The 16,276-nt window shown below is 44.7% G+C and overlaps 1 protein-coding gene across 6 annotated transcripts in view; it reads right to left on the bottom strand.

The window, feature by feature from the left end:
- LOC130369290 (POC1 centriolar protein homolog B-like) overlaps window positions 1-16,276 on the bottom strand; it is a 133,511-nt gene that overhangs the window by 77,637 nt on the left and 39,598 nt on the right. For all 6 annotated transcript variants that reach the window (XR_008892714.1, XM_056574368.1, XM_056574367.1 and 3 more), the window contains exons 7-9: window positions 14,525-14,658; window positions 12,274-12,342; window positions 2,363-2,515 (exon numbers count right to left, since the gene is read on the bottom strand). Coding sequence is in view for 5 of the 6 variants with exons in the window: in XM_056574368.1 (XP_056430343.1) it covers window positions 2,363-2,515; window positions 12,274-12,342; window positions 14,525-14,658 (356 nt within the window). In the remaining variant the exon portion in view is untranslated. The remainder of the gene's footprint in view (window positions 1-2,362; window positions 2,516-12,273; window positions 12,343-14,524; window positions 14,659-16,276) is intronic.

Here is a 16,276-nt window from a genome sequence, read left to right as displayed (position 1 = left end):
CAGAGTAAGGAAACCTTGTTGTGAAACAGGAAAGTACTGTATTACATTATGTAACATTATTTACGGTATATACCTATACTCAATGTCTCTTGAGTTAATGAATGGTGTCCTTCCCTTTATTCCTATGCTGCCCTCAATAGCAAAGGAGACCATACAATTTTAAAGTCATGGAAGGTTTTCCTGCTTGGGTTGCACTTCTGTAGAGGTAAAGGTAATAAGTCCCTCATTGATCATGGGACTGCATTAGCCCCCATTAACATATATTGGTTCATGACTGTTGTAACTTTTCCTGAATTTGCCTTAAAATAGTGAAGTGGATGTGCAGCCCAGAACTCGAAGACATGTTACCATTGCTACATAGTGATCTATTTATCTGTCGGTCTGTCTGTCTATAGTTTATACAGCAGGTAAGAGTGCATTAACCACAATTTTATAACATGTTTTCATCAGACATGAAAAATGTACATTTCTACAGAACAGGAACAGTGACATCTGCTGGCTCTTTATATACAATGCAACTGGCATATTATATCGACCACAGCAGAGCATGCTTTGGGGTATTGTCAAGATCAAAAGTTGTCCCCAACGGCAGAATAGGGATAATAAATGGATCAGTGGTGGTGAGAACACAAAGACCCCCACTGATCCCAAAGACAAATGTCCTCCAAATGAAAGAAGCAGCAGCTCTATTTATGTGCAGTGCTTGGTAATGTTCAGAGAACTCATATAGAATGAATGGGGCAATGACTGCTGATGCATGCTTCATTTGGAGGACATTTGCACTCTGTTCTCAGGATCATTGGGAGATCTAATGTGAATAAGGAATACGTTTTGATCATGAGCATACCTCCTTTAGTTGATAATATTTAAAACTTAGACCTTTTGTGTCACAATTCTATTAAAAATTTATTTTTCCCCAGCAATTTTATTAAAGCAAAAACAAGACAAGACAACATCCTACCAGTTATTTTCTGAAAAAATAATGTTCTTAATAATTCTCTAACATTTACTAATTACCTGAAAGCCTATTTACAGTGAATTGGGCAATGAAGCAGCAGTGCTTGTATTCTGTAAATGGAGACAATGCTGTTGTGAAGCCTGTAATAGTACCTTATCTGTAGCAAGGGGCTATTCAAATAAACTAGGCAGCTGGTTTCTGAAGAGACATGGCATCCTTAGTAATGTCACTATCTGAATAATCCTGAGCAATGCAGAAACTAGACTAAATCTGAAAGGTTAGTATGTAGCTGTGGTAACGGCATAAAGGCAAACATGTCACATTGAAATGCTGTCCATTTTGCAGGCAGGAGATTACAGAGTAGGATGAGCTGAGTAGATTGATATATAGTTTTGGGGAAAAGTTCCAGGATAAGATGTCTGATTGCTGGGGACCCCCGCAATATAAAATGCAGCACCCACCTGTATCTGCTTCCACCCCCTCCCATAGACTTGCATTGAGGGGCGGGGCGTGATGTCACACGGGGGCGCAGTCGTGACGTCAGGCTCTTCCGTTCCCGTGGTCGGGAGCAAGAACCTCCAGCGCTGCCCGAAGCAGATACAGGTGGGTGCTGCATGCTATATTGCGGCGGTCCCCAGCGGCGTGACCCTCGCGATCAGACTACTTATCCCCTATCCTTTGGATAGGGGATAAGATGCCTAGGGGTGGAGTACCCCTTTAAGAGTCCAGTGGGCGGTCTTACATGGTGATTGACCTAATCCCTGTCTTCTAAGCATAGATTACTGGAACTTTTATTACATAACATAGGGGGAGATTTATCAAAACCTGTGTATAGGAAAAGTTGCCCAGTTGCCCAAAGCAACCAATCAGATCGCTTCTTTCATTTTGCAGAGGCCTTGTTAAAAATGAAAGAAGTGATCTAAAAATAAACTGCTTTTTTTTCTATAAAATGAAGCATGTGGTAAGGGCGGCCATAACAGGCAGTGTTCTTGTCTATATGGCTGAGAACTGTGTGGCATGAACTGTAAACTGCAGTCACCTCTACCTGCATGATGGAAAACCATGCAACGAAAAGCTATTTGTATGGGCATCCTAAGTAACTTACTTGTAAACAAGATAAAAGAATAAGAAATATGTATAACTGTATACAAAAGATGTATAGCTCTTTGATGACCCCAATAGTATAGAATGCTGTACTACATTATCCTGTAGAAATAAATGGAAACCTGGTAAGACCATTATATGTAAATGGAATCTGTCATTGCCATTACAGTTAATTAAAAAAAAGGAAAGTACTGACACCAGGGTGAACACAGTCATATTTTGCACATAAGCTGTTCAATATTTTATTTCCATAGGGAAAGAGTAGAGACAGGGAGACAGGTGTTCTTAAACAAATTTTACCTCAATGCAATGTCCATTGCTTCTGTGGAAGTGAGCAGATCGGGGATAAATATCATTTAGGTGAGGTGGCGCTTCAGGAACCAGCCTTTTCTGGTGCACTTTATTAATTTCTTTATTTCCAAATACATCAAAATTTGTTTTCCAGACTAAAACCTAAAACAGCAAAATAAATAAATAAATAATAAACTAGTACTACACAATTTCAACTTTGTTAAAAAATAAAAAAAATAAAACCTGTGTGATGTGATGACAGCAAGCAGTAGGAAATATTTTTTTTTTTTGTCATCTTACCATCCTTGAACTTTGATAGGCTGCTTTCACACTATAAAATTCATCTGTGTTAAAGATCTGTTTGATGTTCCTGAAAATCGTCCGTTAAACGGCCATTACAAAATCCATATGGCCGTTTTAAAATCCCATTATAACCTATAGGTTATAGCCCGTTATTAATAACGGACGTTCTATTGGGACGGGAGAATGAACGGTAGAAATAGTGCATGCACTATTTCTCCCGTTACTATCTTCAGTCACAAAATAACGTCCGTTGTTAAAGCACTTGAGTTAAAGCACGGGCACCATGATCTCTTCACCTTTGTGGCACTCACCTCTTGATTCCCGCCCTTCTGTATAGGATCAGAGAAATTTTTATAGATCCAGCCGGATGTCCGGGCAGTATATCTGCACACATTCACTTATTTATTTCTTTTTGTCTCACTGTGTCACTTTTTGCGTGTTGTGTGTCCACAGGACTTGTCAGGATGCAGTAGCCCTTCTAGGTGTCCCTCCTGGCGGTCTAAGGGAGGTGTGTGTGGCCATTAGGTTCCGCACCTCCCTGCAAACACCCTGGGTACTCCTGCTTTGGCAGGGTACCAACGTTATCAGCTCTGCGGGCAGATACCTTGGATAATGCCAAGGGGGATGCCGGGAGCATTTGTGGTCCCTAAGTAGCTTTGGCGAAAAGGGACATTGAACATTGAACCTGGAACCTCGCAGGTACCTTTTGGTCCGGAGGCGAAGGGTAAGGTTTCTTGGGGGCCTCTCTCCTATCGGAGAAGGGCTTGCGATAGACCGCATCCTTTGTGCACTTTTTCTTGCACTTTGGATGATTCGAGACCACGTTCCTCAGCTCTTAGATAAAAAGTTTCTTCAATACCAATTTTGAAACAAATCAGCCGGAATGCCTTGTGGAGTCATACTGAGTATATATATATATGTGTATGTGTGTATATATATTCACACACACACATACACTACATACTATATATATATATATATATATATATATATTTTGTGACAAGGGGGCAAGGAAAGGGTGTATTTCCTTGCTCACCCTGAAGAATCTCACCTGCTTCTTAAGTAATGAGGCAGCAGGGAAGGGAGGTGTATATAAGATGGAGACTCAGTCTGATCTGTGCTCTCCCTGGGAAACAGCATGTTGCTGTAGGGGGAGACACTCTGACCCTGTTGAGGAAGCACACAGCTGGAATCTGTGAGTGGTCCAAGAAGTGGTGTGAACTGTGAGTAACAGGTTGCAGAAGTCACATGTTTAACTGGCTGAGGGAAGCTCTCCAGTTAGTAGGTAATCAGGGCATGCCGATATGTGTAGTCAGTGACCAGACGGTCTAGGATTTTATTTTGTTCCTGCGTTATGTTTGGTTTTCCCCTGTACCTGTCTAAATAAAGCTGGCAAGGTGCCAGGCTTGCATGAATAACTGTTGTCTGTGGGTTTATTGAGTGGAAACGTGTCCCGTGGCAGTGTCCAGGACGATCCCGGAGCTATCCCCAAGGAGGAATCCTTACATTTTGGTGGAGGATGTGGGCACGCCGTTGCTACGGGCAACCCGTTCCAAGGGCAACCCTCTTTGTGAAGTCCCACCCGGTGCCCGGTAAGACTGTTCAAATTACCTTTGATACATGTTTTGGAGCAGTAAGCCATATGATGGAGGTATGTGCGGAACTTACAGTTGAAATTGTACTGGGCAGAGACTTTCCGTATTTCTGGCAGCTGTGGGGTGCTGAGAGTGCACCTGAGAGTTCGCACACAAAGGTTACGGAAGTAGTGAGGACTGAGCGTCTCTACTGGACTGTGTGAATGGTGCTGTATATTGTGAACCCATGCAGGCTGATAATGTTTTTCTTGAAACACTTATGTTAATGTGTTCTGATGTAAAGAGTACTGTTGCCACCTCTCGCAGGACAAAAGAAAAAACTTGTTTGAGCTGGAAATAGAAGGTAAAAAGATGATGATTTTGTTAGATCCAAAATGTGTGATAAGTCTGGTAAAGACCAGTTGCAGAAAGCCAGACCCCGCTATAGTGTCTATACAGGCCCGTATTTGGGGTTATAAAACAGTTAATGTGTGTATTTCTACTCCCTATGGTACCATAAGTCACAAGGTTGCAATAGAGCCTACCTTAGAGTATGAAGTAGTGCTGGGGAAGGATTTTCCGTTTTTTCAGCAGTTGTGGGAAGATAGTAAGGTGACTAGAGCAGGAACACCTGATAGGCTCACAACACTTGTTTTTCACCACATAGCAGGGGACAGTAACTCAGCAGAGGATGAGGACCGGGAGTGTCAGCAGACCCTAGGTATATGTCAGGTGGGAGTGTGCCAGACCACTAGGGGAGCTGAAGAACAGTCCACGAGTCAAGTTAAAGAGGTGACTGGAATGGAAGCTACGGAGATGGCTGTGGAAAACCCAAAACTCCAGAAGAGAGTACCAGTGGAGTTGGGGGCTGCGATTACGGTCACAGACAGAGTCCTAAGTGAAGGAGATGTGGCATCTGGACCAGAGCGAGGTCGTAACCAGGAAGGTCGAACCACTGGACCAGATATTGTTGCAGACCCAGGAGCCCTAGTCGTTTTTGCCAGGCCGTGGAGAGACTGTGACAAGACAAAATAAAAGTCTGCCAAGGAACCGAGAGACAGTTCAGAGGAACTGTTCGGGAATCCCCCTGACTCACTGGTGCCAAGAGCCATTGAAGTTGTTGCTAGGGGCAACAAACTTACCACCAAGGGATTGCCGGTCCGACAGGAGTGTTTAGCAAGAGTCTCCAGAGTTGCCAACGTGGTGGGAGAGGAAGAGTGCCAAGTGTGTTGTTGATGATAACGAGGCACAAGTGGCCGCAACCCCGAAAAAGGGGGAGACTTCGTCTAGAGATGGAGAATTGCTGGGTCGAGTGTCTGACAGAGGACCAGAGGATGTCTCAAGGTCTAACAGCGGGAGTGAGGAGAACGCTGTCAGTAAAAGGTCTCGGAAAAGACGAGCTGGCCTTGGAAAAAAATTGGAGCAGATCCAGAATCTGGAAGAATCCCTGCAGATGGTTTCTGTGAAGTTGACAGAGAAAGAAAAAGAGGTACATCACTTGACAGAGGAGAGGGACAAATCTCTTGCTGACTTCAAGAAAGAGCAAGAAGCGAGGCTTCAGCTGGAAAAAGTCATGGAGCACCACAGAAGTGAGTTTGTGGCTCTGCAGGATGAACTGTCCCGCTCCCAGGGTCTTGTGACCAGCAAGGAGAGTGAAGTGGAGAGTCTGGCCAAGCGGATGTCATTCCAGGAAGAAGAAGTGAGTCTTCTACATGGTGCATATCAGGCTCTGCAGAGTGATCACAAGGCTAGGCTGGTAGCCATGGAAAAAATAGAAAAAGAGAAGAATGAGATTAAGATGGATGTTGATGATCTTCCCAGCAATCTGGAGAGTGTCTCTGAAGCTAAGAGACAACTTGAGGAGGAAGTCAAGGCCCTTGCACATGCTCTTCAATCTGCTCATCATGACAATGACTTGCTCCGTGAGAAGTATGAGGAGGCCCTGGAACAAGTTGAGACCCTGAAACTTGAAAACAAGAACTTGCAACAGGAGATCTCAGATCTATCTGAACAGATTGGTGAGAGTGGAAAATGTATCAATGAGTTAGAGAAGACCAAGAAACAGTTGCTGGACAGTGAGAAGATGATCTCCGCAAAGCTCAAGAGTGAGCAGCTGAAATATATAAAGCTGGAAGATGACATATAGATCTTAAAAGAGAGCCTGGAAGCGCAGAACGAAACGCGCAGAAGGTCCCACGTAGCTGCCTTGGTTTTGCTGGGAGCGCAACTCTACGAGCAGGTGGCTGTGCTGGCGGACAATGAACAGTTGAGGAAACAATTGCTGTCTTCGGAAGATACTGTCAGGGACTTGACAGAGTTACTTGACAGGGAGAGGATGAAGTCCGCTAAGCTCCAGTGTAAGCAGCAAAAATGTGAGAAAAAGGAAGAGGATCGGGAAGTTCTAAAAGAGAGCAGAGGCCAAGCTATGGTGGAATTGGCTCAAAAAAGGCTTCTGGGGCAGAAGTTACAGGATACAGGGATGCTTTCTCTGAAGCCCGGTAAAAAGTCATCTAATGCTAAGATTGAGGTGAAGCCCTGTAAGAAGTCCCCTGAAGCTAGGACTGAGCTGAAACCTGGTGAGAAATCCTCTGAAGTGGAGACTAAGGAGAAGTCAGCCGGGAAATCCTCTGAACCTGAGCAGACCAAAAATTCTGAAGGTAATGCTGAGGCAGTGAAATCCTCTGAAGCAGAAGCTAAACCAGAGTCAACCTCAAAAGCTTTGAGTAAAGAAAATGGCCCAACTGAAGCTACAAGTGAAGAGAAGAGTAAGCCTGAAGAAGCTGCAGAGAAGAGCCAAACAGTAGTAGAAGCTGATTCTACACAAGAATCTAAAGGAGCCAAAGACTCTGAAGCCAAACCTGAGGAAGCTGGTGCCCCTGAAGAGAAAGCTGGAAGGGATGAGGTGAAATCATGTGAAAAACTCACTGAAGTCAAAACTGTGGTGAAACCAGGTGGGTCCTCTAAAGTGGAAACTGAGATGGACCCGTGTCGGAGGTCCTCTGAAGCTACAGAGAACAAGACAGTGGTTGGAGAAGCCACTGAGGCCGAAAGATTCTCTGGAGCAGAGGCAGAGGTCCGGCAAGCCAAAAGAAGACAAAGGTTAGAAGCATCGGTCCTCAATTTCAAGAACCCTGCCCACACCAGGGTGAAGAACCTGGTACTAGAGAGGTGTGACCGAGAGATTTGCAATTGGTGGCTGGTAAAAGTCCGGAAGAAAAAAGTCAAGGACTTCAGAGACTGTGGGACAAAAGTTGTCCAAGAGAAAGGAAAGGCAGATGGTTTCTGCCTTTCAAATACATGTGCTCCTTCCCGGTGGTCTGAGCAAAGGGGGGGGGGGATATGTGACAAGGTGGCAAGGAAAGGGTGTATTTCCTTGCTCACCCTGAAGAATCTCACCTGCTTCTTAAGTAATGAGGCAGCAGGGAAGGGAGGTGTATAAAAGATGAAGACTCAGTCTGATCTGTGCTCTCCCTGGGAAACAGCATGTTGCTGTAGGGGGAGACACTCGGACCCTGTTGAGGAAGCACACAGCTGGAATCTGTGAGTGGTCCAAGAAGTGGTGTGAACTGTAACAGGTTGCAGGAGTCAAATGTTTAACTGGCTGAGGGTAGCTCTTCAGTTAGTAGTGAGGGCATGCTGATATGTGTAGTCAGTGACCAGACGGTCTAGGATTTTATTTTGTTCCTGCGTTATGTTTGGTTTTCCCCTCTAACCTGTCTAAATAAAGCTGGCAAGGTGCCAGGCTTGCATGAATAACTGTTGTCTGCGGGTTTATTGAGTGGAAACGTGTCCCGTGGCAGTGTCCATGATGATCCCGGAGCTATCCCCAAGGAGGAATCCTTACAATATATATCTGTTACTCAAGTGTTTATTTTTACCACCTTTGGCTATATATCTCCTTTAAAGGGAAACTGACCGGCTGTTCACTCACTTAACCCACTAGCATTACAAAGATGGGTTACTTAACATAATTCTGTCTGGTGGATTAAAAGTTATCCCTCCCGATATCCAGCTATAGTGCTGCTGTGAACAGCGATATGCATGCCCATCTATTGAAAGTCTTATTACAGTGAAAGCCTGGAGCGTTCTGACCCACAGGAATAATTGCTCGAGAAAAGGAAGCCAAAAGGTGATTGGATTTATTTTCAAACCATCACTTTCATTTTTTTTAACTAAGGAAGGTTGTTGTTCTTTTAAAACTTTCTCTGTTTAAGAATTTTCTAGAAGGCCTCCTCTTCAACCTAGATGTAGAGGAGGAAAAAAGTAGATTTTTATGCTTACCGTAAAATCTCTTTCTCAGAGGATCCATTGGGGGACACAGAGACCATGGGTATATGTTGCTGTCACTAGGAGGCTGACACTAGGCAACAAAGTAAAGTCGGCCCCTCCCGGCAGTGTATACTTCGCCTACAGGCTCTGAGCTACCAGTTTAGTCCCAAAGCAGTGACAGGGAGAGAAAAAACAGCAACTGTCCAAGAACACCACAGACAAAAATTAACCGAACCAACCCTCAGACAGGCACTGAGCCAAGGCCACCAGAACAAATGGGTGGGTGCTGAGTCCCCCAATGGATCCTCTGAGAAAGAGATTTTATGGTAAGCATAAAAATCTACTTTTATCGTTCGGCTCCATTGGGGGACATAGAGACTGTGGGACGTACCAAAGCAGTCCCCAGGGTGGGAACAAACTCAAATAACTCAGGTGGAAGGCTGGGCCACAGCACATGCAACACCTTGCGACCCAAACTGGCATTAACATATGCAAAGGAATGCACCTGGTAAAACTTTGTAAATGTGTGCAAGGAAGACCAGGTGGCCGCCTTACAGACTTGCAAGGCTGAAGCCCTGTTGCGGAGAGCCCAGGAGGACCCGACAGAACGAGTGAAATGAGCTGACACCCGGAAAGGAGGAGTCTTCTCTTTGCAGCGGTAAGCTTCCGAGATGGCAAAACGGACCTGCCGCAAAATGGTCGCTTTTGAAGCAGGAAGTCCTTTACGACGACCCTCTGTAAGCACAAAGAAAGAGTCACCGAAGAAGTGACCGAAATGTAAATCCGAACGGCCCGTACCACATCAAGGCAAGGAAGCAAAAGTTCCTTGGGATGGGATGGAGCGGGACAAAAGGACGATCTCCTCATGTAGGTCAAAGGAGGAGACCACCTTAGGCAGGAAGGACGGGACCGGACGGAAAACAACCTTGTCCTGGTGTAAAACCAAGTAGGGGTAATGGTTGGAGAGAGCCGCCAGCTCCGAAACGCTCTGCATGGAGGTGACAGCAGTGAGGAAAGCCAACTTCAGGAGAAGATACGAAGAGGAGCGTCCCGGAGATGTTCGAGGGGGGTACCCTGCAAGGCACTGAGAACCAGATTCAGGTCCCACGGGGTAGTAGGGGATCTGTATGGCGGAGCCGCATGAGCAACACCTTGAAGAAAGGTGCAGATGTGAGGGTCAGACGCCAGAGGACGCTGAAAGAGAATGGAGAGAGCCAACACCTGATCTTTAAGGGAACTGAGCGCAAAGTGTTGTTCCAGCCCAGACTGTAAAATGGAAAGAAGGTTTGGGAGGGAGAACACAACCGGAGAAAAGGAGTGAGATTCACACCAACGAAAGTAGGACCGCCAAGTACGGTGATAAATCTTCGCAGATGAAGGCTTGCGCGCCTTGATCATTGTGCGGATCACTTGGGAAGAGAATCCCCTGGCTCTTAGAACCACGGTCTGGTACGACTAGAGCCAAGGGATCTCGGGACTTTGAGACAAACTTTCTGGTTTTGGCGGGACGCAAAAAGAGAAAGAGAGAAGAGAAAGAGAGGAGAGAAAGAGAGGAGAGAAAGAGAGGAGAGAAAGAAGAGGAAGAGGGGGAGAGAGAGGGGGGAGGGAGAGAGAGGGGGGAGAGAGAGAGAGAGGGGGAGAGAGAGAGAGAGGGGGAGAGAGAGAGAGAGGGGGAGAGAGAGAGAGAGAGAGGGGGAGAGAGAGAGAGGGGGGAGAGAGAGAGAGGGGGGGGGAGAGAGAGAGAGAGAGAGAGAGAGGGGGAGAGAGAGGGGGGGGGGGGGGGAGAGAGAGGGGGGGGAGAGAGAGAGAGAGAGGGGGAGAGAGAGAGAGAGAGAGCGATTAGACCGCTGGCCGTGTGCAAGCAGCGCAGTCGGCAGAAAACAGAATGCCCGGTTCCGGTCACCTCAAGCGTGGAGGTGCCAAAGCGAAAGTAAAATGCTGGGCCCACGTGCATAGCGCAGCGCCGGGTAGAAGGGCCGTAAAAGAGAGAGTAAATTCTAAATACATGTCCCTAAACTAAAAAATAAGAAAAGAAAAGACCAGGTCTGGAGAACTCCAGACCTGTGTCTGCCTCCTACAGATACTAAGCCAAAACTGATAGCTCAGAGTCTATAGGCGGGGTATATCCTGCTGGGAGGGGCAGACTTTCTTTTGTTGCCTAGTGTCAGCAGCATAAACCCACGGTCTCTGTGTCCCACAATGGAGCCGAACGAGAAAAGTAAATATAGTTGGAGTTCCTGCTGCTCTATGCAGATTCAAAGCTTAAGAAGCACCTTCTACCTCAGAGCAAGAAGTAACTTTTTCTAGGTGTTCCAGTAAGGGAAAACTTTAGCTGCAGCTTCCTCCCCAATAAAAATGTAGAGCTCCGCAAAACCCTGCCTCAGTGTCCTTCACAACAGCCAAGAACTTATTGACTTGGAATGGCGGCTGCTGTCAACGGGTCTAATGACGCTCACATGACCACCAGAAGCTGAAGTCATGTGACAACTTTGGTGGCACTGAAGGATCTACTGGATGCCATCGGAAGACATCATAGAAAGATGCACTATTGAAGGAGATCTAGATTGAGAAGTCCAAAGAGACAGGGGAGAAACTATCTGCAACCTGAGGAAGGACAAAAAGACTACCTCTGGTGCCCAGCGAGTGATTTAGCAGGACCCGGCCATTCTTTTGGTCAATGAATTTCAGTGGCAGGAAGCTCCGCCGCCGAAATTCCATCAAGTGCAACAGAATCCCATTGACAAAAACAATCGGAAAGCGGAATTCGGCTTGGAAACTCCATAGTGTGAACCCAGCCTTAACCCCTTAAGGCTGCAGGGCATACATGTACGCCCTGCACCCGGTCTTTGAAGCGAGCTCAAAAAAGTCCCATCAAAACAAAAATAAATACCAATAAAAACGACAGATCACAGTGCAAAAAAAATTTGCTCACAAACTTTCCATTATATGGAAAAATAAAAGTGTTGTAGTGGTCCGAAGAGGACAATTTTAATCATGCTAATTTTCGTACAAAAATGTATAATTTTTAAAAAGTAGTAATACAAAATAAAACTTATATACATTAAGTATTGTCATAATTGTATAGACCTACAGAATAAAGATAATGGCCCTCATTTACTAGGTTAAAACCCACTAGTTTTTTGGGTTTTTTTTCAAGTTATTTTGGCACATAGTGTCTGGGGCATGTCTGAGACCTGTCTCAGACAGTGTGCACCAGAAAAATCCGACTAACTCAACATTGCATTGTGAAAAGCCGAAAAGGGTTTTGTCTGTTGCAAAGGGGGCGTAGCCAGACAAAACATTAAAAAGGGGACGTGGCTTAACAACCCGACCTAATTACTATTGAATTCTCAGAATATGTGGATAAATGGCTGGAAATTTCCACCTAGAAATAGCTGCTCACTAAAATTTCTAGACTTGTAAATCTGGGAATCCCCATAGTAAATAGAGTGAAATCCTACAAGTGTGAAACAACATTTCACACTAGTAAAAACCCAACACTCTTAGTAAATGAGGCCCAATGTGTCATTGTTACCCAAAAGGTCACAGAGTAGAAACTAAAGCCCCTAAAAGTAAAAAATGGCATGGGTTTTTCATTTTTATTTCACTGCAGGATTTTGAAATGATAGGTACACTTTAAAAACTATTCAGCAATCACATATGTTTTCTTGGCATCTACTGTACAGAGAATAGTCTATTTAACTACATATACATATTCAGATAAATTATGTTATTATGTAATATTCTATTTGTCCGCAAAATTTACTGACAAACCTGTGCATCCGTCCCTCCAGATGCAAACTGTTCTCCATCTCTTGAGAAAGCAACAGACAAAACAGGGCCCTGAAAATAAATAAAAAAACATATGCTAAAGCAACTACAATTTAAAAGCAGATACAGAAGCCTGCATGAAATAGACTACAGCGTGGGTCCTCAACTGGAGAACTGTAGCTACAAGGATGGCACATGGGGCCCCTAATACCTCCAGCCGGTTCGTGAAACCACCCAGAGAAGGCATCAGTTCTCCCTGCAATCCCATCTCTTAGGGGGAGATTTATCAAAACTTGTCCAGAGGAAAAGTTGCCCAGTTGCCCATAGCCAATCACTGGTATGTTACTTAACCAGTGGCTTTGTTTGAGGAACTACAACTCCCATCATGCCCTTCTGTCAGTGCTTGATGGAATTGTAGTTTGCAACAAGTGGCAAACTACAGGTTGGGTAACAATGATGTAGGGGCACAGTGGCACACTTTATTATGGGGGCACAGTTGAGACATAGACAAAAGTAGTCTTCATGACAGTCTAGACTGAATGAAGAAGGAAAGGAAAAGAGAAATCATCATGTTTAAGTCCCTGAATGTAAATGTTTATTCTGCCTCTGATTCTGTAGTCCCTGTATGATCTGTACTAAGATGATGCCTGGCACGTTTCTAGTTTTTGAAGATAAATCTCTCAGCATATCCTTAAAGGGGTACTCCAGGCAAAAACAAAAATGTACCCCCGTCTCAGCTGTTCATTTGCTGAGCGGCAATCACTCCTGCTTGTCTCAGAATGTGGGGGCCAGAGCGTGCCAAGGATGGGTAAGTTACTGAATGCTATACAGGAGGTCGCAGGTGGTCCCAGTCCCGCAATCAGACCTCCTATGGATAGGGGATAAGTTTTAGTTGCCAGGAGTACCCATTTAACATTGTTTTATTCACACTGGGTGTAGATTTACATTTTACCCTATGGCTTATTATTAGGGTTATAATAATTTTCTGCAACAGGCAGAGTCTCTTGCTTACATAGCAGTGCGACCACTGGATGTAAACAAGGCCTTATGGTACAACTCAGGCCTTCACCTGATGGCAGTCTTGGATAAGAGGACCTTAACTAAAAGTAATTTCGTTTTTGGACTACAGGCTTAATATATGTATTGATTCTACCAAATAGCCCTTGCAGAGTAACAATATACTGTTAACATGTTGCCATGACAACTTTATAGATGTAATGTAATCTATATCAGCACCGCTAACATCATCACACAATATTGCAGTACAGGCAAGTGTAGAAAACTAATTACTTCCAATGGCTGCACAAACATCATATTACCAGTATATGTATTAGGGCTGCACGATATGGGGAAAATGTGCGATTGTGATTTTGGGCCTAAATATTGCGATTTCGATATGCGATGCGATATAACAAATAAATGGTGAAATCCTGCCATATCATATCCAATCTCCCCCATTTTACAACTATCCACCTATTTTATGCCCACTGCCCATTTTACATCTCCCCATTGTCACATTCTCCCCTCATGGTCACATTTTCCCCTCCCCCTGCCACATTCTCCTCCCCCTGCCACATTCTCCCCCCCATGTCACATTCTCCCCCCACCCTTGTCACATCCCCCCCCCCTGTCACATTTTGTACTGAAGCAATACACTGGGTTTCCCGGGCGTTTTTCAAATCTTCCACCAGATCCGGGAAACCTAGTGTGTTTGCTGCCGAAAAAGACCTTTCCCATCAGCCAATCATTGGCTTGACACGTGACACCGCTGAGGACAGTGATTGGCTGAAAAGAGAAAGGTCCTACTTGTTGAATGGTGAAGAGGGGAGACACCAGACCGCACAGAGGGGAACGGCATCTGCAGGGACCGGGAGTAGGTAAGCAGAAGTTTTTTTTTTTATTTTGCTCCCTGCGCCCTTTTACTTCACTCAGTGTTTTTCTACCAGGGTGCCTCCAGATGTTGTGAAACTACAACTACCAGCATGTCCGGACAGCCTTTGCCTGGTTGGGAAACACTAACTTTTAGTATTTATATTTGTTTTGACATGCTCTGGCCGGCCCCCGACTGCAGCAGCACATGTGAGCCGGCCCGTGCAGATAATCACAAGTTTTCCCGTGGGGTGGGGCGTGTAGCTATATCGCAAAGATCGCATTTCGATTGCTTTTGCGATATATCGTGCAGCCCTAATATTTATATATTACAAAATTAGCAAATACCCATGGCCATGACTTGTTGTTAAGGATAATCTGGTACCTGGTGTCCATGAAGCGTGTAAAGTAGTCTCCCTTCTAGCAGGTCTAGCACCTTTACAGTACCATCATTAGAAGCAGACAGGAGGAAGTTTCCGGATGGGTGGAATGACAAACAATTGACACCCGCACTGTGGACTGAAAAACATATACGCTGTTACATTTTGAAAACATTGGCTTCTTTGTATGAAGAAAATTTAACATTAAACAGAATGGGCTCCCAGTAAGACTAAGAGCCTATAGAATTACCTGATGTCACCTTCTGAGTTTATGACAGAATTGTGCTTATCCTTGCACAATGCCATTCGATAATATAGTATATATTATTTTAGTCATTCTCCACTAATACGCTCATGACCATCACCCTTTGACAAGGCTTATTGTTTAGATACTCCAAAAACGGAAGACTAAGAACTGTCATTATTAAAGAGTACCTGTCATCAAACCATATTTTCTAAAAAATGTTTCTGAGCTTTAAAAAGCTGTGTATCATACCTTTCCCCTTGCTCACATTGTGTGAGCTCCCGGCAGGAGAGAATGGGCGTTCCCCGTCGCTGAAGCCTGTGAGAGCTGTGCCTCGCCATGCCCTGCACGCACTTCCTGAGTTTGGTCTCCTGCCAGGCCGGGAGGAGACCAAACTAACTAGGCCTAGTGGCCGTTTTTCAAATCACATTAAACACATATAAAGGTTGAGAATTTTAACAGCAAGTAAAAAGCAAAGTGTCTTATAATTACATAAGGAACAATATTTTAAAAGTTTAGTTTGGTGACAGGTTGTCTTTAATAATAACATCAAGCCTGTAGTGTTTAGTGAAAATGCAAAACTATTTTCCAGGAAGCTGCCCTGCAAATCTGTTCAACAGAGGCATAGACACATTTTAGCCCAAGTGGTGGATACCGCTCTAGTGGAATAGGCCTTCAGGTCTACTGAAGGGGGGTCTACACATGAAAATGTAAGCCTCAGAAGTGGCTAAATTAATCCTTCCAGATATGTAACTTTGGGTAGGGGCACACGTAACGGATTCGCAGCCTATTTTACGCTGCGGATCTGCTGGTGACCCAAACCATAGTGTGCCTACAGCTGTTGACTGCCCCCCCATTGGCAGTCGCGATGTTCAAGTACAATACCCTCAGCGACTCACAGGCCCCTGTGTGGCTGGTTGGAGCGGGGGATTGCTGCTGTGAGCAGGCCAGGGGGCAGGGCAGTGGCAACAGCTGGAGGCACACTATGGGTCAGGTCACTGGCAGATCTGCAGCGTAAAAAACGCTGTGGATCCGTTACATGTGACCCTACCCTAAAGCGCCTTTTTTTTTTACCCTGCAAACTGTAATAACTGAGTTTTGTCCTTCCTCCACTGCAGAGTAGATTCAATATACTGAAGCACAACCCTCCTTACATCTAAATTGTAAAAAAATATATATTTTCTGATAATTTTTAAGGCTGCGCAAAAGGAAGAAATGACAGCATCCCGAGATCTATGATATGAAGATACCAGTTTGTCAAGGAAATGAGGGTCTTATTTAAACATCAGCTTAACAGTCAATATTCTGAGAAAAAGCTCTAGGACATAAAGAGCAGGCAATTTACTTACTCTCCAGGCAGAAGTAATTGCCACCCAGAAGACCGCCTCAATAGTACAAAATTTGATTGAAATAAACTCAATAGGCTTACATGGATCAGAGGATAATCCTGAAAGAAATACGTTCAGCTTTCCATCTTTCAGGAAATCTAAGATTAAGAGAATTTGATGAGAGT

Source organism: Hyla sarda, chromosome 4 (genome assembly GCF_029499605.1).
Source record: "Hyla sarda isolate aHylSar1 chromosome 4, aHylSar1.hap1, whole genome shotgun sequence".
Taxonomy (NCBI): domain Eukaryota; kingdom Metazoa; phylum Chordata; class Amphibia; order Anura; family Hylidae; genus Hyla; species Hyla sarda.
This window is presented reverse-complemented; position numbering and strand designations above follow the sequence as displayed.